The sequence below is a fragment of the Eptesicus fuscus genome, chromosome 17 (assembly GCF_027574615.1).
Source record: "Eptesicus fuscus isolate TK198812 chromosome 17, DD_ASM_mEF_20220401, whole genome shotgun sequence".
NCBI classification, from domain to species: Eukaryota; Metazoa; Chordata; class Mammalia; order Chiroptera; family Vespertilionidae; genus Eptesicus; species Eptesicus fuscus.
In genome coordinates, this window is record NC_072489.1 from 39,597,284 (window position 1) to 39,620,491 (window position 23,208).

A 23,208-nucleotide genomic window follows, 5' to 3' on the forward strand; every position below is an offset into this window, starting at 1 on the left:
CTCAAGCCATTTGAAGTACACAGCTTAAATCAGATAGCCACTGATTACCAAAGATGAATTTGTCAATATCCATCTTCAAAGTAGTTCACAGTCAAGCCACAGTGACTAATGAAATAGGCCAGATTCACCGTGGCACGCTATCCTAAATGTTTAGCAGAGAGAGACAGGAAGATGGCAATAAAGTTCAGCAAATGCTAAAGTCTGGCCCATAAAAAAAGGTGTGTGAGCTCAAGTAGTGTCACTGGGAAAGGAAAAGGTGGCAGAACATGTTGTAGTAATTATACTCTTCAAATAACATACATCCACAGCTGAGTAGGTGGAACTTGTTAATGTAAGAAAAATTAGAGGGAATTCATATAGTTTGTAGTGGGCACAGAATGTTGGAATAAAGATAAGTAAGGATAGCCTGAAACACAGTACACACAGACATACATGCTCACATGCACAAATTATTTTTCACTTTAGTTCCTTGTATCTTCCTCTCCTGACTCCACAGCAACACCTGGACTACCGGGCTCTAGTGGATCCAGCTATAGAATTCTATGCTATTCAGAAAATATATGGCTCGCAAGACAGCATTCCTGTTTTCTCCTACATGGTCTATGCATCCATGAACAGTGACAACTTTAGAAGAAAACAAATGTCTGATACTGTTACCAGACAGGGTCTAGGCCTGGAGTGGGTCTGCTTTGGGCCAGCCAGTAGTATGTGGGTTCTTGACTCCGTGCAGGAAAGATTCCACAATATGAGTCCAGGTGATTTTGAGAATATGTTTATTAAAGCTGGGACAGTGAAGCAAAGGAAGGGCTTTGGTAGAAGAAGCAACAGGAGAGAGCCTAGGCAGGACTGCTTTGGCTCACTGAGAAACAAGTCACAGTAAAATAGGTGAGCCAACGTGGGGCTGCCGTTAGCTCACTGAAGGGGGCCTTGGAGACATGTTCAGGGGATTAGCATGGGATGAGCTGCTGTTGCCCATTGCCCCCCTGGTTGCAAGTCTTGCAGGGACCCTTAGAGTTTTAGGAGAAAGACAGCAGAGACACAAGGCGTGGGTGTGCATTAACGAGAGTGCACTGTAGGTCCTTTGTCTTGAGGCTTTTTATCTTTGGCAGGTGGGAATCCTTGTGGAGGTCTCAGGGGAGGGTCTTAACAGAATATCCATTTGCTTTCCAGGTGTGTCCTTCAGTATGTCGAGTCATCAAAATGTTCATATAGAGGGATCCGGGTTATTTTCTGGTTACTTTTATTTTTAAAGAATGTCATTGAAGAGGGACTGAGGCCGGCCGTCCTGGGACAGTCTGGAATGTGTAAACAGTTTGCTCCTAAGTGTCCTTGGTTAGGGAAGGTAAAACCTTGTGATTCATTAGCTGGCTGTAAATTGCTCAAATTGTTTGGCCTTGCTTAATTGTCTCAGTTTCCCTTATTCCACTTGTCAAGGAATTTCCCTAGCTTCTTACTATCCCCCCACAATACTAATGATCATAACAAGAAATGATACAGGAGACATTCACAGATTTGATTCTAGACCTAATCCTAACCGGTATATGGTGGTTTCCATCCTCCATACACACCCTCATGCATCCAAGATAATCCAGTTCAGCTGCATCATGGAGTCTAACATGGTAATCTGCCCAGGAGACTTCACAGCAACAAGTGGCTGGAGGCCGTGAGAGTCTGGGCACCACAGACTTTTGGGGCTGTGTCTCTATGAAGAAGGCCCTTCCATTGTCAGGCTTAGCTGGAAACTCATTCACTTAGAGGGAGAAGATGAGGTGCGACTTGTCAGAACTGGGGGAAGAGGTTGCTGGGAAGCTACTTTCCTCTCATTGAAGCGTTTTATGCAGCGTTCAAGCGGATGTCCCCACAGGGAGTTTCTGTTGGTTTTTCTGGAGTGATACTTTTAATAATACGCTGTTGGGAAGAAAATATGATGTTACAAACATTCTTGTCACTTAACAGTTCTGAAAAAATATTTCAACATTAATATTAAAACAGACTTTGAATAGCATTTAACGGCATTTAATAGTAAACTGGAACAGTCTCTTTGACTTTCCTTAAGAAAGGAATTTCCAATTTATTCATTCTCAGGTAGGAATTAAAATGGAATATTCAGGAACTGTAAGCATCTGTAAACTAATTATGAAAGTGATTATATCACTAATGGGAGAAAATGATAAGCCTTCAATGGAACCTCTGCAGGCTTATAACATGCCTTTGACAACCTGGGAAAATGCATCTTCTTCTTTTTTTTTTTTTTTTCTGGAAGGAGGAGGTTTCCTGTGGCCACACAGGTCTTGGGGAAAAGAGTGAGTGCTGGATCCTGGCCTTCTGCAAGGTGTTAATCTAAGCAATGGGTCGCTGTTGGACGCTTACTTATGAGGGACCAGCATCATTGTGTAAGTCACCAGGGAGGGCTTCTGTCAATGACCTAATCAAGCTGATTTTCCAACCTTGAGACTTGCAGGCTGCAGGTGCATGTGATATTCTCCAAATTATAGGTGAGCAAGTTGGTGGCTCACTCCACAAACTCCAACCTTGTGTATGGCTAGGGCCCAAACGAGTTAAACAATTTACCTTTCTTAGTCATTTCTTTTTTACCCATACCAATATTTCATATGAAGTCTCCCTCCCTCATAGATAAAATGTTACAAACCATTGAGTATGGTGTTCATGAAGAATTATAGTCCCTTGGTATTCTTGGCAAAAAAAACACACCAAAAAACATGGCATGCTTTATCCCTCTCAGAGACCAAACATGCAGCATGTTAAGGCTTCTGCGAAGTCCCGCAATAAAGAAACCTATTTCACTTGCCTTAATCCAGCATTTGCCAAAACTTTTGAAACTAAATCTTTTCCCCAAGCATCAGGCCTATTGATATCCCATGGAACTACTGCTCCTTAAAATACACTAACATTTGGCCAATGTTAATCCAGTCCAATGAGCACATTTTAAAGATGAAGAAACTCAGGCTCAGAGAAGGTGCATAACTTGCTATAGCTGATTAGGTCTTGTCCCTCCCAGTCCTCCTTGATTGGCTGTATCATGATACTTACTGATAACCCACCGTTCCCTCTCTGGTGACCTATGGCAATTTGCCTTGATCTATTACTAATAGCCCTACAATCAGCCTCACCTTTATTATTAATGGATCTGAGCTCTGTTAATTGTATACCTTTGGGTGGCATTTCCTTATGACCAACGGGGGGCGGGGAGCGGGGGGAGGTTTGCAAGAAAGATGACAAATATTCGAGGTGCAGTCTGTGACCAAAGGATACTGACATTTATTAACCTGAGTTCCCACCCCTGACCTTGGCCTCTTGGTTTGAGTGCATAGAACCAGTGGACCAAGATGACTGCCATAAAGGACAACCTGAAGAAACAAATGTAGTGACCCTAGGTAGGTCTGAGCATGTATTTCAAGCAACACCAGAGCCCAAGGCCCTTTGGGAGAAATGAGGTGGTGACAGGACGGATTTGAATGCAGGAATTTAGTCATTCCTTGCAGAGTTCTGTTCACCTAGAATTCAGTTTTCCTGTCTGTAAAAATAAATGAACTCAGTTCTCAAGAAGAGCTGGTGTTTAATTGGCTCGTGTTCTCTTGCTTCCTGTTTCTTTTAAAATGTTTTAGGAAGCCGAAACTGGTTTGGCTCAGTGGATAGAGCGTCGGTCTGCGGACTGAAAGGTCCCAGGTTCAATTCCGGTCAAGGGCATTTACATTGGTTGCGGGCACATCCCCAGTAGGAGGTGTGCAAGAGGCAGCTGGTCGATGTTTCTCTCTCATCGATGTTTCTAGCTCTCTTTCCCTCTCTCTTCCTCTCTGAAAAAAATCAATAAAATATATTTTTTTAAAATAATAATAATAATAATAAATGTTTTAGGAAGATGAGTGTATTGGCCTCTAAGAGCCCACGAAGAGTGGTACTTGGGGAAAGCTAGGAGGGATGGTACTCTATAATGATCTCAGTTCTCAGGTCATTATAGAGTACCATCCCTCCTAGCTTTCCCCAAGTACCACTCTTCCCCTTTGAGCTTATCTCCTGCGAAAGCATCCACCCACAGACTCGTAGGTGACCTAGACTACTAACTTGAGCAACACAGGATGAAAAATGGCAACTCATCTCTCCCTAACCTCTAGCACCAATGTCTGCATTTAGCAAACTCTTAATGGCAAACTGAGGACACAAGAGAAACTGCACCTAAAGTGAAAGGGCGTTGGCCCAGGCATAGAAGGCCTGGATTCTGAGCCTCCCTGTACTGTGTGTCCTTGGACAAGGCACTGAAGTAAGGAGATTTTGAGCAGAATTATTCTTAGCCTCGGTATCTTTGCCTCCTAATAATACTTGCCCACCCACCTCACAAGGTATTTTGATGACAAAATGGGATCATCTACATGAAGATGCTTGGAAAAAGACACAATCTTATACAAATTGTCAGGTTCTGTTATTAAATATTTTACAGCCCATTATTAATTAAAGAAATGAACCTTGCTATAATGGCAACTTTTTAAAACTCCAATGACTTAAGCTAAAACTATGATGTTATTGCAACATCCTTATTTAGTGATGGGTTTCAAAGTAGCCCTTGTTACATTGCTATTAGAAAAATGGCCATGGACATTTCCCACCATAATCTCCACTTAAATCAAAATGTGTATATTGACCCAGACACCACCAATTTGATGTCCAGGCCAATGGCAAGCCGGAGGCAAAGTAGTTATCTGGTAAGTTTAGGGTGCTGCTCACACCCCGCACGGCGCACTGTGGTGCTCTCGAGTGTCCAGCTTGCTCCTTTGCTATTGTATCTGAGGTTTATGGGGATTGCCTGACAGTGGCAGCCATCAGAGGTCTGCATGATGTATGTGGGGGACTTACCTCCTGTGAATAGAGCATAACATGCGAACCCTTTTCTCCTCAGTTACCAGTCTGAACACACACACACACACACACACACGCACACACGCACGCACACACACGCACGCACGCACACACCTCCTTCAGTGTCCCTGGAGTGATGATCAGCCGGTAAATCATATATGTGGGGATGCAGATGAAAGACGAGGTTCCTATGCAGTAACCCAGGATGGTACTCCAGTGAGGATAATTATACTGGAAAAGTCGTAACTGTGGCGGGCTCATCAAAAAACTGCAAATGACAAACTAAAACAGAAATTCCAAGAAACATTAAAAATAGCATCTGTGCAGCTAGAGATAGTTCTGATACCACGAACACCAAGTGTAAAGCTAAGATACTTTTGGGAAATTCCCCAAATATGATATATCTTAGATTGAACTCTCATACACAAAATTCACTGATTTCTGTGCCTAATTTTCTGCGAAAATAAAACAGCCAGGTGCTTATCTTGATTCTCCCCCTCCCCAACCCACCCCCCACCTCAACCGCCACCGTGGGGATGCCAAGGCCTCAGAATGTTATTTAAGGGAATTACAGCTCCCTATTCGGGGCAAAGGGGAAGAGACGGGCATCCATCAGAAGTGTTTGGGCCCCTCTGATCAGACGGTGGAGCAATTAGCTGGGCCGCCCCTCCACGGCCCCTGCCAGGCTTCGGGCTTCCTAGTCCTCTTTGCTTTGCTTTCATTTCCTCCTGCATTCCTCGGCTGTGATTGGTTTTGGTCAGATGGAAGGTGCCTATGTCCAGGGGTGATAATAAGGTTCTCAAGACCTGAAGAGGATTTGGCCTCCTGGGTCTGTGTCTGGGACTCTCTGCTTTCTGCATTAAGCCTGGGGTTTCAACAAGGCTGGCTGCGCCCTGAGGCGTCTCAACAATGAATGACTGCCTGCCGTAGGCCCTCTTAATGAAAGCAATAATGGGGGGAAAACGCAGCTTAATACACTCTTTACTTGAAAATTCAGTGAAAATTTTGACCAAGAAAAACTCCATGTCATGCTTCCAACACTCAGGTTCTGAGTTTTCTTATTTCAGTTTGGTTTTTAGAGAAACCGATGGCATAAATATCAGTTTTTACCTGGTATCCACTATGCTGAAATCATCATTGCTCTTGATTTATTTTAATCATTTTATAGTCATAAAGAAGATAGTAGTGCAAATTATTTGTGTGGTTGCCCGGCCAGTGTGGCTCAGTGGTTGAGCATCAACCTATGAACCAGGAGGTCATGGTTTGATTCCCAGTCAGGACACATGCCTGGGTTTTGGGCTCGATCCCCAGCAGGGGGCGTGCAGGAAGCAGCCAATCCATGATTCTCATTGATGTTTCTATCTCTCTCTCCCTCTCCCTTCCTCTCTGAGATATATATATATTTTAAAATGGTCACAATATTACTAGAATCCTTCCCAGGGCCTGAGGAGTGGCACAATAAATCCTTCCCTGGTCTTGAGCAGCTCTTACTTGTCATGTAACTTTGGATCCTTTACTTAATGCCTTATTTTCCTTACATGTACAACAGGGTATTAGAACTACACTACTTCATAGAATTATTGTGAGGATTAAAAGAACAATGGGTGTAAGTTTTGCACTAAGGCCTGGGTCCTTAATGTTCAATAAATGTTATTTATCGTTATCAGTGAACAGGGGAGTGAAGCAATAAGGTGACTGAGGCCCAGATGACTCTGTGGTGTCAGAAGAGTGGTTAACCATGGGGGTCACGGCGACTGGGAGGGGACACAAGAGGGGCTTCCGAAGTGTTGGCTCTGTTTTTGTTTCTGGGTATGGTCTTGGCTACAAAAGTGTGCTCAATTTATAAAATTTCATTGGGATGTACCCTTAGGATTTGTACCCTTTTCTGTATATACTAGAGGCCCAACGCACGAAATTCGTGCAAGGGGCTCAGCCCCTGCCACCGCTGTGGCCGCCTCCTCTGCCTTGGCCCCTGCCCGCTGGGGGGGCCGCCTTGGCCCTCGCAGCCCTGGCTTCATCTGGAAGGTCGTCTGGAAGGATGTCCGGTCTAATTAGCATATTACGCTTTTATTATTATAGATGTTACACTTCAATAAAATTTATTTTTTTGTAAGTGTTTACGTGGACCTTTCTCCAGGGCCAGAAGGAGGAAAATGACTACTCACCAGGAGAAACAGAGGGCTGATGGCCACCCAGCAGATCCTCCAAAACCACCCAGGGCTGAAGCCCAGCATTTCCTTCACATCGCTGCAGAACTGAGTGATGCCTACAGTCATCCGAAAGAGAGAGAGATTGATCGACAGGGAGAGGGCATGGGCTGTCTGATCCCTTGATTCTCAGAGAAGCAGCAGCTCTGAAATTTCTCATGGGAGGCGCTCAGGGCACCAATCTGGTCTGAGAGTGGGACGGGGGGACTTGTCACAGAACTTCGTTTCACAGCAAGCAACACAGAGTGAGAGAGGAGGTGGACATGCGGGGAGAAACCTAAACTCTTGGTGCCCACACTGCTTTTCTAAGGTCTCAGCATATATTTTATTTTATTGTTACTGTACAAAAGAGAGTTAAATTTTGCCTAGGAATGATGAGCCTGCTCAACAGAGACTGACTTTGACCATGTTAACCATGTAGCGGAAACTTCCAAGAGAAAGTTTTAACCACACCACGGTCCATTCCCGTGGCAGGTCACAACCAAGGCTCCTCTATAAAGGTAACTGGCATGGAAGTAGAAGTGAGACTCCGACTGGTGAGAAATTGAGACGGGGAAGGAAGGTAGCTCTGTGTTTACGTCCCTGAGAGCACCCAGCAATACCTCGGGCAGGTCTATAGGGATGCACACACTTTGTTGTCTGAACTACTGAGGAGGTGGGGAGGACTTCTTTTAAAAAACTGAACTCATATGCAACTCAAAATATGGGGACCCCTTCCTCATACTATGCAGAATGATGAACAGCTAATGCTGATTTACTATCATAGGAACTAGGAAAATGACTGCATTTCAGAATGAAGTAATCACTTCTTGATTTCAAAGATGAAGACAGGCATCTCTGAACTTGCACTTCAATTGCCAGTGCCCTCCCCATCCCACCCAGAGGCTCTTGGGACTCCTGCCACTGGACCTGTGTCAGCTCACTATCTCTGCCCCTGTCGGTTTCATCCTTATCAGATTCCATCTCAGGACCAGGGGAGGGTTTTTTTGTTTTGTTTTGTTTTGTTTTTTAAGGCGGACAATCCAAATAGGAACATTCTTGCCTCTTCCCTAGAAACTAAGCTCCTAAACTCTGCCTCAGGGCTTGGAGGGAGCTCTTGCGAAATTTAAATTGAGGGCCACTCTGTACAACAGTCCACTCTGCAAATGCATTCACTGTGTGCTAGTTCCTTGTGTTGGGTCCAACTCTTAGAGCCAGCCAGGATCTCAAGCATCCGCTGTGGGTGAGCTATTAGGGAACCGCTTTAGCCTGTCTCCACTGGGTAGACATTTAAACCCAGAAAGGAAAAAATGTCCTCCCAAGGGTATGAGCAGCCTGCTGTAGAGAGTGTGGAGGAGATGGTGACCTGTTTCGGAAGAAGACGCTCAACTGAGCTTATCTTACAGGTCCACCAGGAGGTGACATCTTGCACACTGCCCTGCCCTTTAGTGAAATCAGCCCTTCTCTATTCTGGGGGCTTCAGGCCGATGTAGAAAGGACAGTGGCTGGTGGAAGGAAGCATCTTACCGTAGAACCAATACACAGCAATGGCTTCCAACAGGGCCACGGTGAGCACCGCGGGACCCGTGGCGTACTCCTCCAGCAGCTTCACCACGTAGGCCCCGCCCTGGAAAGGAGAGCGGGACCCTGGTTAGGGGCCCTCTGAGGCATTTCTTCCTCTTTACCATAGGGGCCAAAAGAAGCTTCTTAACTAAGGATAATTCTGAAAATGCCACCTTGGACCTAATTATAAGTATCTCTCGGACTGGCCTTCTCAGGGTGGGCCAGATGTCACCCCATCAGACACCTCTTCCTCCCTAGGGAGCACTCTCTTCTTGTCTCCTCTCCCCACTAAGTTCTAAGAGACTAACTCAAAAGGGCCTTGGTCAACTTTCTTCAATTTACCAAACACCTACTGTGTACTCTACCTTGGAGAATCCCGGTCCCTAAAGACTGAATCTGAGAGAGTCCACAATACCAGACCCACCGAGCACACTGGTCACACTTCTGCCTTCTGTCCTAACTCACAAATCCCTTGGGTCCTCCTCCGGATGTCACCATCCACTGAAGCTCCACAGACATTGGAGTCATGGCTTGAAGATGCTTATCTGCAAAATCTGTCTTGAGTCAGGACACAAGCCCGGGATGCCTGTGGGTACTATCTAATGCCCGTTTTACAGTATTTGCTTCATCTAGCAACAAAACAAACAAACAAACAAATACTGGAGAGGGTCTAACTTCTTCACCATTATGAATTCTCTGGAGGAGACAAGGTGACATTACCAGCCTCCAGATGTTCCGCATATCAAGACATGAGGGCACTATTGCCATGAAAGCAGCTCTAAGGACTGGAAATAAACTGGAAAAGCAACTCTTAGTTTTTCTCCAGATATCCTGCCAACCCTGAAATCTAGTTGGATCTTCTGTAAAATGTGAAGAGCCTCCGGATCACTAGCACAGATTCTACAAACAGGGGCCACCAGAACCAACTTTTCTTTTTATCCTTGATGGCAAGCTTTTTATAAGCAGCCACAACCTTTTATACGCCCTTCTTTGGGCCCCAAAGCCAGGGCACCATGTGGGATGGAAGGAAAGGAACGGCTTCATGTAGTGTTCTCTTGCCTCCGGGGAGGCTGACTCAAAGGCTGAGGGTCGTGGTACTCACAAAGGTCAGGGTGACCAGGGACCCAAAGAAGCAGGTAATGACCACACCAAGCACAAACAACTCCCGGCGCTTGGACCAGATGTGGGGAAACTCATCCAGCACACCTGTGACCACCGCCTCCAAGCCTGCAAACTGAGAGACACACACAAATGGTCACAGGGAGGCTTTGGGACAAATCTGTTACCTTCTAGGACTTCGAACAGGAAGGAGAGATTAAGACTGCTGCGTGAGCAGTCAAGCTGATCATGACCAGTTCCCCCTATTCGCCAGCCCGCACTGGAAATATGTTTTTTCTGTCTACACTGTCATTTAGAACCCATCCCAAGGAACATGAAGGAAAGAAAATATAGCATGTGGACAGAACTTTTCATGTGAGGTCTCTTGGGGAGCCTTTAGTTGCACCAGAAAAGCCAACTCAAAGCCAAGACTCATTCCACACCAAGTGCAAAGCGTCGAGCTGAATGTTGGGTGGCAAGGCACTGAGACACAGAGGGACCTTGCTCTGGCCTTTAGCTGCTGCCATCTGGTCAAGGGACAGTGGACAGTAATAACAGTTTACATATGCTGAGCCCTTGGCCTGTGCTTGTGTACATACACACAGTCACCCCATTAATGACTCTCTAGGATACTGGAGGATGATAAGCGCAGTTGATGAGGATTGAACAATGGGCTGGGGAGCCCCTGGGGCCAGGGGGTGGGGCAGGCCAGGATGGGAGGGAATGGGTATAACTTCCTCCTTCCCCTCCCCTTCCTCTTCCCCTCCTATCCCCCCTCCTCTTCTGCCTCCCCAAAGCCAGATTTCCCTCCCCATTCACTCACTGTGCTATCTAAGCCCAGTGTGATTAACATCAAGAAGAAGATGATGGCAAAGAATGTGGACGCCGGCATGTTGGCGATGGCTTCTGCATATGCGATGAACAGAAGAGTGGGGCCTGAAACAGAGGGGAGAGAGGAGAAGCCCACAGTGTAGTCCAGGCCCCGGTACTGGGTACAAGGGAGCCGCCCCATTCCTACCATGGCCTGGAGAGGGCTGAGCTCTCCAAGGCATTACATTTCTCTAAAATCTTGGAAAATTTTAAAAGAAACTGAACAGATCCAGCGAGCAGCAAAGCAATTCATTGGGAGTAAGGGAGCTAAACAGAACAAAGGTCCTACCCGCATCCTTGGCCACCTCGGACACATCTTCCTTCCTCATCTCAGCCATATATCCAAGCACCGTGAAAATGACAAACCCCGAGAGCAAGCTCGTCATGCAGTTCACCGCACTGGTCACCAGGGCGTCTCTGGAGCAGAAAACCCAAGGGGGCTGAGACATTTCCAAATCAGGAGTCTGAGGAGCGTCTGCCTCCAGCTGGGGCAAGGGTGAGCAGGCTGAGCTCACAGGGACTTCAAGCCTGGCCTGGTGTCCCCTCCCCTCCTCCCAACGCTTGGATCAGGCTCGAAGCACAAGCTGCCATTGTGGGCTCACATGGCGGGGAGGACCGCAGGTTAGTGTGGGTTTCAGTCCTGTTGTGAACCAGCACAGCACCCACCTCTCGGTTTCAAACACAGCTGCTCTGAAGTGGGGCCTGGGCTGGAGTGGGAGCCAGAAGGGGACCTTGGCCTCACATTTATTAAGTCCTCAGATTTAGACTTTTGACACTGTGGGCAAATGAGGTTACAAGACTGCCACAGTGATATCCTGACACTTTTAAAAGAAGAGCTCATCATCGGACTTCCGGCTGGTGTCCCAACGCAAGGCCATATCTCCTGGGTTGTATGTAAATTCATTTAAAAACACACATACACACACAAAAAGAAGTCCTGTAATTATCTTATGAATAGCATAATTTGATTGCTGCACCTTGCCATCTGTGATAGAACATTAAAACAAAGCCCACTCTAAAGATGATGAGCGATATTTACATCATAATTGGTGCAATGCTCTCTGTTTTGTCAACATTTCTGAAATAAGATTTGCCACAAAAATCATGGCATTTTGCGTTGGTCAACATAGTTCAATCATATTTTTTGTGTATATACAGGATGTCCCCCAAAATGTATACACATACATTGTTGATAGCTCAATTAATGTTTTTTTTCTTTTCAGATTTAACTGATTGGAATTAATAATTATTCAAAGTATGTATACATTTGGGGGGGACATCCTATATACATAAACAAATTATCACATTATCATTGTGTTGTTAAATACAATAAGTCAAATATAAACATTTAGCGTCTGTTGTAATTTTTGTAAACCTGCTTTAGCATTTCTGAATTCATGTTTTAGTATACAGAGACTCTCACCAAGTGGAAGTGGCCTGAGGCCTCTCTCAACCCCTGAGTGGCCTGGGCGAACTGGTCAGGGACCTGTGGCACCTCGGAGGGTCAGAGTGTCAACATGGCCCCAGCCAGGTTGGAGGCCATTGGTTCAATCACCTTCCTCCCGACCAGCTGACTTACACTCATCCCACTTTTCAGCTTTGCTTGGAGGGCCCTTGATACTCACTGGTAACAGTTGTTGCTGAATTTGTTGTAGCTGGCAAAAGCCAGTAGGACCCCAAAGCCAGGACCAAGAGAGAAGAAGATTTGAGAGGCAGCAGCTACCCACACCTGGAACACAGCAGAGGAGGGGTAAGGGCTGAGCCCTGGGCCACCACTGGGTTCCAGCAGGGCCAGCGCCCTCGGGCCTCCGTGCGGCTGTGTGCCCACACAAAGAAGCAGCTCTCAAGGCTCGTTCCAGGGATGGCCACATCTCAGATGCAAACAAATGCGATTTCTCTTCTTATCACGTAGGCTTAAACCAATCCAGGGCCCTCAACTGTAGGTTATAAGACTGCCACAGTGATATCCTGACACTTTTCATAGAAGAGCGCATCATCCGACTTCCGGCTGGTGTCCTAACGCAAGGCCATTATCTCTTGGGTTGTATGTAAATTCATTTAATGCTTGTATTTCTGATTTAAAGCATCGTTGCACACTTGCCATTGAACCCAAATTTTACTTGTTGCTACTATCCTATTTGGAGGACTAGCTTCACTTAGTAAAATGACAAATAAGTGCACACTGTTTCCTCATCATCTTACCTCTGTCTCCAGGAGTTTCTGCCAGTTCGGTTCCAAGTAGAAGAGAACACCCCTCCAGGCTCCGGGGAGGGTGGCCCCCCGCACCAGCAGGACCAAAAGGACGATGTAAGGGAAGGTGGCTGTCACCCACACCACCTGTGAGGAAGGAGACACATGGCTACTGGTGTCTTTTATTCTTAAAAACCCCGAAGAAAGGAGGTCTACCGTTCTTTTCCTTTTCCCCTGTACTTTTAGGAGGCAGGGTGGTGTGGCAGAGAGATCACAGCTTTTGGAATCAGCCAGAGACCTGATCCACCGCTTGCTGGTACTAACTACGCCCAAACGCACTCCCCACCTGTAAGTGGGTGAAGTATCTAGCAGGAAACAATCAATAGCCAGTGTGTGTAAAGCACTGGACATGGTCCACGAGGGGTTTCAATAAGTTATTGCCACTATTATTAATTGTGACACGAACAGAGGGGTAAAGAAATTTTTTAGAAATCATGTAATCGTTCTTGGGATTGGCCCATTTCTAGAACTTTCTAATAGATTTGGTGGAGAGAGATTGAGCATCATGGGAGGTGTCTGGTGTAGAAGGAAATGTCCCCCTGTCTGTGGCTGTCCGGGCTACCGAGTTCTGAATTTGAGAGCTTCTGGGGCTGCTTGGCAGGCCTGGGCCAGCAGTCAGAGTCTCCTCACCTTGCCAGATGTTTTGACGCCTTTCCAGATGCTGAAGTAGATAACAGCGAAGATCAGCATGATGCAGAGGACCAGCTGCCAGCTGATGCTGCCCAGGTCCTGGAGTCCCGTAGACCGGTGGATCTGCAGGATGTGGCGCCTGGAGTGAAAGAGACAGAAAGGCCCAGGAGATGGTACGAGCGGTGACCTGAGCACACAGCTGGTGACACCTGCAGGAGGTGCCAAGAGAAGGAATGGACACGGCACTGCAAGCAGCAAGTGGTCACTAAGCCTCAACAAGAGCTGGGATTGGCTCTGCCCAGCCTGAAGGAGAGACCAACACATTCAGCCGACCAACCCTGGGGGACACGCTCAGCCCAAAGGCAGTCTTCCGGTCTCTCCTTGCCTGGCTCGGGCCTGACCAACCAGGAGACGTGACCAACGTGACTGGCTTCAGGGCCGTGAGGATTTGTATGTGTGGGTAGAAGGCCCCTTCCCCACCCCAAACGAGCACTCTCTTTGGGCTGCCATTGCCAAAAGGCAGCATTAAAGAATACTCCCCACTCCGGGTATCTCCTGCCAAAGGGGAGATCCCACTTAGGAACTGAACACACGAAACTAGACACTATGTGACTATATTCAAACTATTGAAGTGGTCAGAGGCTTGGCTTCCGTGATACCGGCTGAGGGGAGGGTCCAGGAAGAAGGGAGGTTTGGAGCAGGGGAGGAATTTTGGAATGTGATAGTAGGGATCGTCCTGGGCATGTTAGAGATGCCTGGCGTGGCACGTAGGAAAGGACCAGATGGCACAGAGAGCGAGGTTATGGAGCACTCAAGGTAGAGTCCCCCTAACTCCAGATCCAGCCTGGGCCAAACCCCAGGGGTGTGGCCTACCCTCAACAGACCACCCCCTCACTTACAGGCACTTACGTGTAAAATTCCTCTGCCGGGGACGTGGAGTGGAGCGTCCAGGTGATGTTGTCCTCCGAGAAGTAGTTGGTGCAGTTGCCAGTGTTCCAGGAGTTCTTGCAGTTGGTCCAGGGCAGCTGGGCGGTGAAGGAGGAGATGAGGTAGTAGAGTGCCCAGGCCATGATGGTGTTGTAGTAGAAGGCGGTGTAAAGGGCAATGATGCAGGTGGTGTAACCAATCCCTGGGACAGAGGGTGAGGGAGGCCAAGTGTAAAAGGCAGCCCAACAGTGAAAAGACGGAAACAGGGCATTGGAGGGCACTGCAGTGGGGGAGGGGGAGGATGGGGGCTGCCACTCATTTCATTCCCCGAAGACTCCGACAGGCCGTTGGAAAATGGCAATGTGGTAAAATGACTTACATGGATTTGCAAGGTTACATGTTTCAGAAATTGTGTGTGTGTGTGTGTGTGCTGTTAATGCTTTTAAGTTTTTCTATTCAGTTTACTTTTGATGGTCATTTATTCTGTTTCCCTTTAATAGTCTCCTACCACTTGAGCAGTCAAAACTTAATTATTGTACTCAAGTTATCTCCCAGGGTTACCGAAGGCCTAACTCCAGAAGGTCCCCAGCTCCCGCCCAATGGTGGAAATCACCACTTCTTGGAAAACCCACCCACTCAAGCCTTTCCGTTACCTTTGAAAATCGGGCAGATTTTCCTCCATACTGAAATGCACCCATTTCGGTGGTACTGGCCCAGCACAAGCTCCATGTAGAAGAGTGGGATCCCCCCAAAAATGGCCATGATGGTGTACGGGATAAGGAACGCCCCTGAGGCAGATGAAAGACAATTTTACTCCCTGCCCTCATCTGTCCCAGGAAGGCCCAACTGACCTGCACACCAGGGTCCACACCGGGAACCACAGAGCCATCTGCCGCTCAGCATCATGGACCATGGCCCTTGTGCTGAGTGACGCCGCACTGCGCTCCCTGGTCTTGGTGCTTTGCCAGGAGTAGCAGCAGACAGAGCTGCACGGCGAAAGTGAGGTTTTGGAGGAGGCAGCGAGCAAACGGAAAGAAAGCTGGGCTTGGGAGTCAACAGACCAGGCACTGGGACCAGTTCCACTTCGAACTGCCTGGAGGTCCCGGGGCCACGTCTCCTCTCTGAGTATTGGCTCCCCTATCAAATGACTGGGTTGAGGGGAGCTGAGGTTCCCAAACCCAGCCATCCATCCTACTCACTGGTGGGCTTAAACATATACAGCTACCCAGACTTCCTGAAGCAGAAGCTCCAGGTCTGGGTCTCACAAAAAAAAACGTTTAAGCTCCGCAGGGGATTCTGATGCAGCCAGTCATGGATCAGTGTTTGGGAACCTTGGATCAGATCTCCTGTGACAAACAGGTGCGGTAATCTACGAGTCACTGAATTAGAACTTGGTTCACTATTGATTATCGGTAGCGAGCTATTGCCTTTAATTCCACTGAGCCAGAACACTCCCCCCGAGCCACTTTGGCAGATGTGGCTGAACAGGGTGGTTTGTCACAGACGGAGAAAGAGCAGAGCTGCTGCGTGTGTGGTGATGCTGGTCTCGCCTGGTCCAGGCAGGATGTGGAAATGCCAAGTTAAGGCTGCTCGCCTGCAGCCTGAGTTTTAGCCCAAAGGATGGATGAGCTGTGATTTTCCCTGACAACTTGCCCTCCCATTAAGTGCTTTGAACCAAGAAGCCTGAAGTCGGTGTCGCTCAGAAAGGTCCCACCTAATTTACAATCTGGGGACATCTGGATTGAGAATAAGAACCATGTTGTGTTCTCTCGGTGGCATTTGTCCAAAGGGTTTTTGCTTGCCTGACTTCACTGTAGGGAATGAGTGTCTCACTGGTGACCCAGCACCTTAAGTAACACTCAGGCTAAAGGCGAGTCCTCCCAAGCTGGAGATAAGGTTCTGCTCCCTCCAGGCAGGGAGTGCTGGGCTCCCCTCCCCTCAGCAGGAACTGCTTTTGCAGCTGCATGGACCATGGCCCTTAAAAGCAGCAAAGACAGGCAGTTCTGTGTTAAGCGATGGACACAAATGAGTTACACCCCTCCCCCGCCCCTGCCGTCCTTCCCCGCCCCCTCCCACAACCTCATTTTAGCTGCCCTCCCAAATCTGTTGCCAGAGCTCCTGTCAAAATAAATATCGACTGATTTGACTCCCATCTCCTGTCCTTTTCCTATGCTGATAGCAAGTCCAATGTCAGCCCCATACCTACTCACTCCCCTCTTTGGGGCTCCCATATCCATGCCTACTATTTTTTTTTTTTATCATGCCTACTATTTTTCATAATCTACAAGTTCACTACTCTGAAGGTGTTAGGGGTAGAAGGAGGAACAAGAAATAGTCGCTGGCCTCAAAAACCTAACCCTTTTGTTGGAGACACGAGACATATCCATGCATGGCTAGGGGTTGGTATTAATATCATGTTTGTCTGGTTTCAGCTCTGGATCATGCCTAGGCTGTGACTTAAGACTCTGGACTGAGCTGACACCCTTCTCTGATCTCACACAGGTCCAAAGGCCCAGGAGGGTCTGGACCCTCGAGCTACCACCTATTTTTTCCTGCCACAGATCTCCTCTCTCTGGACTTCTCTGAGCAGAACCTGCCAGCAGGAGTGAAGGAGCTCAGCACAGTACAGCTGGTGATCCCCCGCATCTCGCTGGGTGGAAGTGGAGCTTGGATAATGCAGGGATGAGAAGGGAGCACTAATGGTAGTGGATGATGCTGAAGATCTGCTGAGGTCAGGTTTGGGAGGTTTCACCTAGCGTCACAGCCCAGAGAGCCTCAGACATGCAGACTTCGTCTGGAGATTTATCTTTTAGATAAGTTTCTACGTCTAAGCAATCATGTTCCCAGACCCATATTGGTTAAGCAAGACAGAAAAGATTGCCCGTGGCCCATGATACTGACCCCCTCCATTCTGGTAACATATGTAGGGAAATCGCCAGACGTTGCCCAGGTCCACGGCGTAGCCAATGACCGACAGGAGGAAATCCATCTTCTTGCCCCAGGTCTCCCGTTCCTCTTGGTGAACCTCAGCCACTAGGGCGGTGGTGGCAGCTGGGATGGAGTACTGAGTGTCATCTCCTGCACCGGGGCTCAGAACCCCTGAGTACCCATTGGAGATCTGGCCGGACTCCACCTTACCCCCAGGGGTGGGGACACCCTTCTGTAGAATTCCATTTTCTTGACAGTCTTCTCCATCCTTGCGCAGTGATGGCTGCTTCTGGGGATTTAAGGATGTGATCTCCATCCTGTTGGCTAATAGATGATGCTGATGCCCATCTGCCAAGAACCTGAACTGAATTCTTGATGCACGACCTATGTCACCGGGATTGAGAGCTCTGCTGGAAAGGCACACAGAGAAAGGAGAAGAGAATTAAGCATGTTACTTGGCTTTGGTATTAACGCATCATCCATCTTAAACTACACTGGTTAATGGGATTACAAGTGCATCTGTTATATGTGAGACATTCTATTTGCTGTGAGAGTCAATAAAGTCAACTACATTTTCCAACCTATACAAGATATCAAACCACAACGAAGTAATTTGAAAGGAAAAAACAAAACAAAAATATGCAGCAGCCCTGGCCAGTTTGGTTCAATTGATTGGGTGACGACCCGTGTACCAAAGCGGGTCGCCGTTTCTATTCCGGGTCAGGGCACACGCCCAGGTTGCGGGTTTGATTCCCAGTCAGTGTGCATGTGGGGGCAGACGTTCGATGTTTCTCTATCTCTCCCTTTCCCTTCTTCTCTCTCTCTAATATCAATGAAAAAACATTTTTTTTTAAAAAAAAGGGTTTTTTAAAAAAAAAAACAAACAAAACACACAGCAAATCACCAAGATCCTTCCCAGGCTCTATTTAAGAACAAAGTATTGACTTTTCTTGGGACTGGAATCTCATGCTGGAGTTTACCAGTAACTCAGAAGAATGTAAGAAGAGGGCTCGCTTCAACAAAGCTCCCCGGAGTACTCACTTGGTCCTGGATGTTGTGCTGGGAAACGAATAACAAATAAAGAGGCAGTTTTGGCCTGCAAGTAGATAAGGACAGTCCTTCCATTTAAGCTGAACACTCCAAGCATATTTTATGTAAACTACAGGTGTGCACATGAAGAGGAAAATAGGAAAGGACAGAGGTGAAAAGGCCGCCCTTTATGAGGCATCCGCAGCTCCTGAGCTTTGGACTTTTCCACTCTCCCTGTCGCCCAGCTCTTAGAAGCCTTTGGGCAGCTTCTAGCTGGCTCCTGGCTGTGTCCCGTCCATCTGTGCTTCTCCTTTCTATGTTCCCTAAGGTCCTGCTGGGCCTTACACAGCACTGCTGCTCACCATTCATTCTTCTTGCCACTCCCAGCAACTCCTGTGGCTAACCCACTTGTTATTCTGCAATAGTGGGCGGAGGGGGCACCTCTGATCCACGCCAGAAGATCCAGAGAAAGTAGGTTGGCAGCTACAGATGCAGGTATGGCTGGTACCTCTGTCCCTACACACCGTGGTGGAGAGGGCTGGGCCAGGCCCCCTGAGCCTTCATATCACTGTCGTGTATCGGGTGTAGGAAAAGTCAGCTCAGCTCACTCTCCTCTGGATTGAGGTCTGAGACGTCAAACATGGGGTAGAAATTCGAGCCCTTTTGGACTTTAAACCTATAACCTGTTATAAAATAGTAAGCAACCAAAACCTTCCAGCTAATTTCATTTCTTCTGGGCCTGAACTTTTCAAACACTGGAAACACGGTGGGAGTTGAAACATGTTTCTGTTGAGTTCAAATTGCGTACCTTTCTAGGAAAAGACATCTAGGCATGCCTGCCACCCCTATTCAAAACTGCAAAGATTTATCCTAACTTTGCAAATCCAACAGCTGGAGGATGGCTAGGCATTGGTAGCTAATAAAAGTGGCAGTGTATGTGGCCTACATATCTGGGACTTTTAGTGAATATAACTATCACACATGGGAATGTAAAGACAAAACATAATGAGTGAAAAACTCGAATCCAATGTAGTGGACTCACACTGATGACTATATACACAAATATCATGGCAAGAATTAGACATGAACACCAAGAGACACAAGTAATTGGAGTTTTAAGTTTGTTGGGTTCTTTTTTTCTGTACAGTAGAAAATAAAAATTTTGAAGAGATTGATTGTTGCCAAAAATATAGCAACAAAAGAGAAACCAGTTCTATGGAGGTAGAGGGCGTATGTACGTAAGGGGTGGGGTAGGTGTATTGGTTTCTACCTTATCTAGCTGTTTGGTCCCACCCCTGACCTTATCCTGGGCTCAAGGGCACAAATACCACTCATAGAAGAATACAAATTTCTGACAGAGTAATCTAAATAAAACCTCATTCTTATTATGTTTACGCTGCTGTCCAGCCTCTCCCTGCTCCCTGGGACCTCAACTAAACTTGATGAACTTTTGAAATAACTACACATTCTCTCATCCACCATAAATAACTATGAGGCCAAAAAAGTTCTCTCTCCCTCTCCCTCTCCCTCTCCCTCTCCCTCTCCCTCTCCCTCTCCCTCTCCCTCTCCCCTTTTCTCCTCCCTCTCTCTTTTAGAGAGAGAGAAAGGATGGAATGTCAATATATTTAAGTAGACAGCTAAATTCAACCTGAACTTGGTAGTCTCTGCAGAGCTGTGTTGTTTGAAGAAAGCCTCTGTACTCCCCTCCATTCTATATCAACAACATGCTTTCCACATTAAACACTGAAGAACTGGAAGATCAGGTGGCAGAAATAAGGAGCTTTACGACATGCAATGAGATAGTACCCAGTGATGGAACCTGCCTGTGACTGAGGCCCTCCTAGCCTGATCTTTCTTTCTCCACCTTCAAAATTTTACTCAAAATATTCTTCTTCTTTAGAACTGCAACATTCCTCTCATTTAAAAAGAACTTTAAAGAGTATCACCCAACCTTTCTCCAGCATGTCCACCCTGGTCAATGGGAGGGAAACTTCATCCCTTTCTGAGAATACATTGGTGGGGGAAAAATATTTATCCATATTAGCTAGACTCATCACCTTCCTGCTGCAGCAGTCGAGTGATTTGTTCTAGATTTCATTGGCTTTCTCCGTTGGTGCAAAATGTATGTGTTGGTGGACTTTTTGAGGGCCATGTGTCTTCAGGGTCCTCAGGGCCTCAGCCCCCAAGGCATTTATCTGATCTTTTTTTTTAAATGTATTTTTATTGATTTCAGAGAGGAAGGGTGAGGGCGAGAGATAGAAACAGCAATGATGAGAGAGAATCATTGATTGGCTACCTCTTGCACACCACACACTGGGGATTGAGCCCATAACCTGAGCATGTGCCCTGACCGGGAATCGAACCGTGACCTCCGGGTTCATAAGTTGATACTCAACCACTGAATCACGCCTCTGGGCTATCTGATCTTGATTTCTTGGCAACTGTCAGGAGCAGCTCCTAAAAGAATACACACGACTCTGTATTTTTGTCCTGAGCATTACATTGTTTCCTGAAATATCCCCAGCACTTAAAAAAATGAACAACAGGCTGAAATGGCCCAAGTCATAAGAAAACATGTTAAGAGCGTCCCTTAGCCGACTCAGAGGTTGGTCTTCCCAGAGGTTGGTCTCTCCATCCAGCTCTGCTTTCTGAGGTTCTGCTATTGTGCTCCCACCCCGAACATATGAACTCGGGTACAAACACATATGTTACAACTACTTGAAACCCCAAATTGATAAAGATGCACATACTTTCTTTAACTCACTGCTAGGCCTCTCCCAATGAGAAGAAAATCCCTCCCGCTTACTAATTGGGTTGGCCAGGAGCAGATGGCTTGGCCTAGGCCCCCTTCTGCCTGCAGGGTGCTGCCTGTGAATCCCAACTCCTTTCCCTTGTTCTTGACTTTACAGAGCACTGACGAGCTATTTCTACTGAGACCAGCAGATAGCAATGAGTAGAGCAAGCTGGCCCAGGAATATAGAACTAAGGGTTGTTAAGGTTGGTTCTGAGATGCTCCCTTGAAAGCATTTTTTTTTTTAAAAGGTATTTTTATCCAGGATGGTTGCAGAGTAGTTGGATGTTATACTCACCTCCTCCCAGGATCAAACTGGACTTATAACTAAAAGATAGAGCAGCCAACCAGAATAACCAACTGAAGACTAGCTGAAGAGAAGTCTTATAAGCAAGGATTTACAGAAAGACTCGTAGGAAGGGCAGAGACGCTGGTGGCTGGGATTCTGGAGAGATATCTCAGCTGCAAAATTTCCCCCCAAGAAGTGTGGGGTCTCATCTTCAAACCAGGATCCCAGGCCCGGCGCACCAGAGCTGGGAAGAAGCGCACAATTAACATCTGGCTGTGAAATTCAGCAGGGATCCTGTCTGGCAGGGAGAGACAGAGTCCACTAGAGACACAGGCACCCTCTTATAGGCCAACACACAAAACCTTGTTCACAGCCACTCACACTGGGCCTTTCTGTAATAAGAGATCAAAACTAGGCAAACTCAGGTTAATTAATATTTCAGTATCAATTTATTTCAAAATGCCTAGATATTTAATAATTTCACCATTTAAACTAGCATAACTCCAATGTTTTGTTAAGGAAGACTTTTCTTTACAAAGTGGGAGTGGCCCCTGCCTGAGGGCACTCCTGCAGACCAGGCCCTTCTAGGAGAAAAACTGGAGGTTTAGAAGGTTTATTTCCCATAATTGTCCTTCTGAGTAGACTGTAACGACATGAAACCTTGCATATAAGAAGAGATCTTATCCTATTTCAAAATAGGAACAAAAACAACCCCTAAAGTAAAGAGGTGAGTACTCCCAGAAGGAGGGACTGGGACATTAGCCTTAGAATCTTATTTTACACTAACCCAGAACAGCAAGTGACCTTTCGTTCTGAGAGGCCCAAAGCCCAAACAGCAGAAACAGAGGATTCCCTGTGTTCATAAAACAGTGAAGAGTAAACCAAGCCCTCAAAAGATTAGAAAGCAAGCAAGGAACATCCTTAACCAATTTACATTACAGACAGACTAAACTCTCACTAGCTAAGGATTTCAGGTGGCTGATGCCTTGAGAGGGAGAGCAAGGAGGGTCCCCAAGATTTAGAACTCAGCAGCTGCTGGGAAGTTCCTGCAATCCCTGCCACGGGTTCAGTCTGCCACAAGCAGCTGGGGCCCCACAGCAAAGTGGGATGTGCCCCCATCTTTAAATAAATTAAACCAAACAACAAAGAGACACAAAACAACAATCAACAGAGACACCCTATGTACAACATTTACAGGTGCGCACAACCCACAGACAAGAGCTTCACACCATGCTCCTTGTCTGTCCAGCCACAGGAACCTCAGAATGCCCTGTGTTCATAAAACCACCGAAGCAGAGCAATGTCTCTCGTCCCAGAGTGGATCAGACTAAGGGCTCGGAGGCCAGGCAAGGACTGCTGGAGGTCTCTTGCCACCAGGACCTGATCAGGCTCACCTGCTTCCTCCTTCTATCATACAGAAACGCTTGATTCAACTTACATCTTAGGTGAGATGATGGGGATTGCCGAGGCTGTGGCTGGGTTTCATGATCAAGCTTTAATTAGTCCCATTAATTAAAAAATTCCGGACCGTGCTTTGAATAAAAGAGTCCAGGCCTCAGCCCCAGGACCCCAGTCCAGGCAGCAAGTGAGATCCCTGGTACTCACCCCAGAGTGGTTCCTCGCTTACATCCCATCGAGTCGCCAGGTGATGTAACCGGACAACCAAGGGGTCCGGGCTGCGTGTCACTACTTCAGCCAATTGAGCAGAGTCAGGGTTGAATAATATATGAGCGTTTATCCCAATAACGCCGGCAGATTGGGAGAGCAGCAGGTCA

General features: G+C 47.0%; 1 protein-coding gene across 1 annotated transcript; it reads right to left on the minus strand.

The window, feature by feature from the left end:
- Positions 1 to 1,844: 1,844 nt before the first annotated feature.
- LOC103288429 (sodium-dependent serotonin transporter-like) lies at positions 1,845 to 17,851 on the minus strand. The gene is made up of 14 exons (XM_054728956.1): positions 17,298 to 17,851; positions 15,050 to 15,184; positions 14,379 to 14,598; positions 13,470 to 13,608; positions 12,792 to 12,926; positions 12,215 to 12,318; positions 10,879 to 11,006; positions 10,543 to 10,655; positions 9,724 to 9,855; positions 8,586 to 8,685; positions 7,038 to 7,138; positions 4,987 to 5,154; positions 3,307 to 3,368; positions 1,845 to 1,908 (listed from the first exon to the last, which is right to left on the minus strand). The coding sequence occupies exons 1-14, from the start codon at positions 17,638 to 17,640 to the stop codon at positions 1,845 to 1,847; spliced, it is 1,944 nt and encodes a 647-aa protein (XP_054584931.1). The 5' UTR covers positions 17,641 to 17,851.
- Positions 17,852 to 23,208: the final 5,357 nt, after the last annotated feature.

Coding starts and splice junctions, on each gene's coding strand:
- LOC103288429 (XM_054728956.1), bottom strand. CDS start 17,640: ATGGAGATCACATCCTTAAATCCCCAGAAGCAGCCATCACTGCGCAAG. Junction 15,185..17,297: donor ATGTTACCAGAATGGAGGGG/GTCAGTATCATG, acceptor CATCTGCCTCAG/GGGCGTTCCTTATCCCGTAC. Junction 3,369..4,986: donor CTCCAGGGACACTGAAGGAG/GTGTGTGCGTGC, acceptor TTGTTTCTTCAG/GTTGTCCTTTATGGCAGTCA.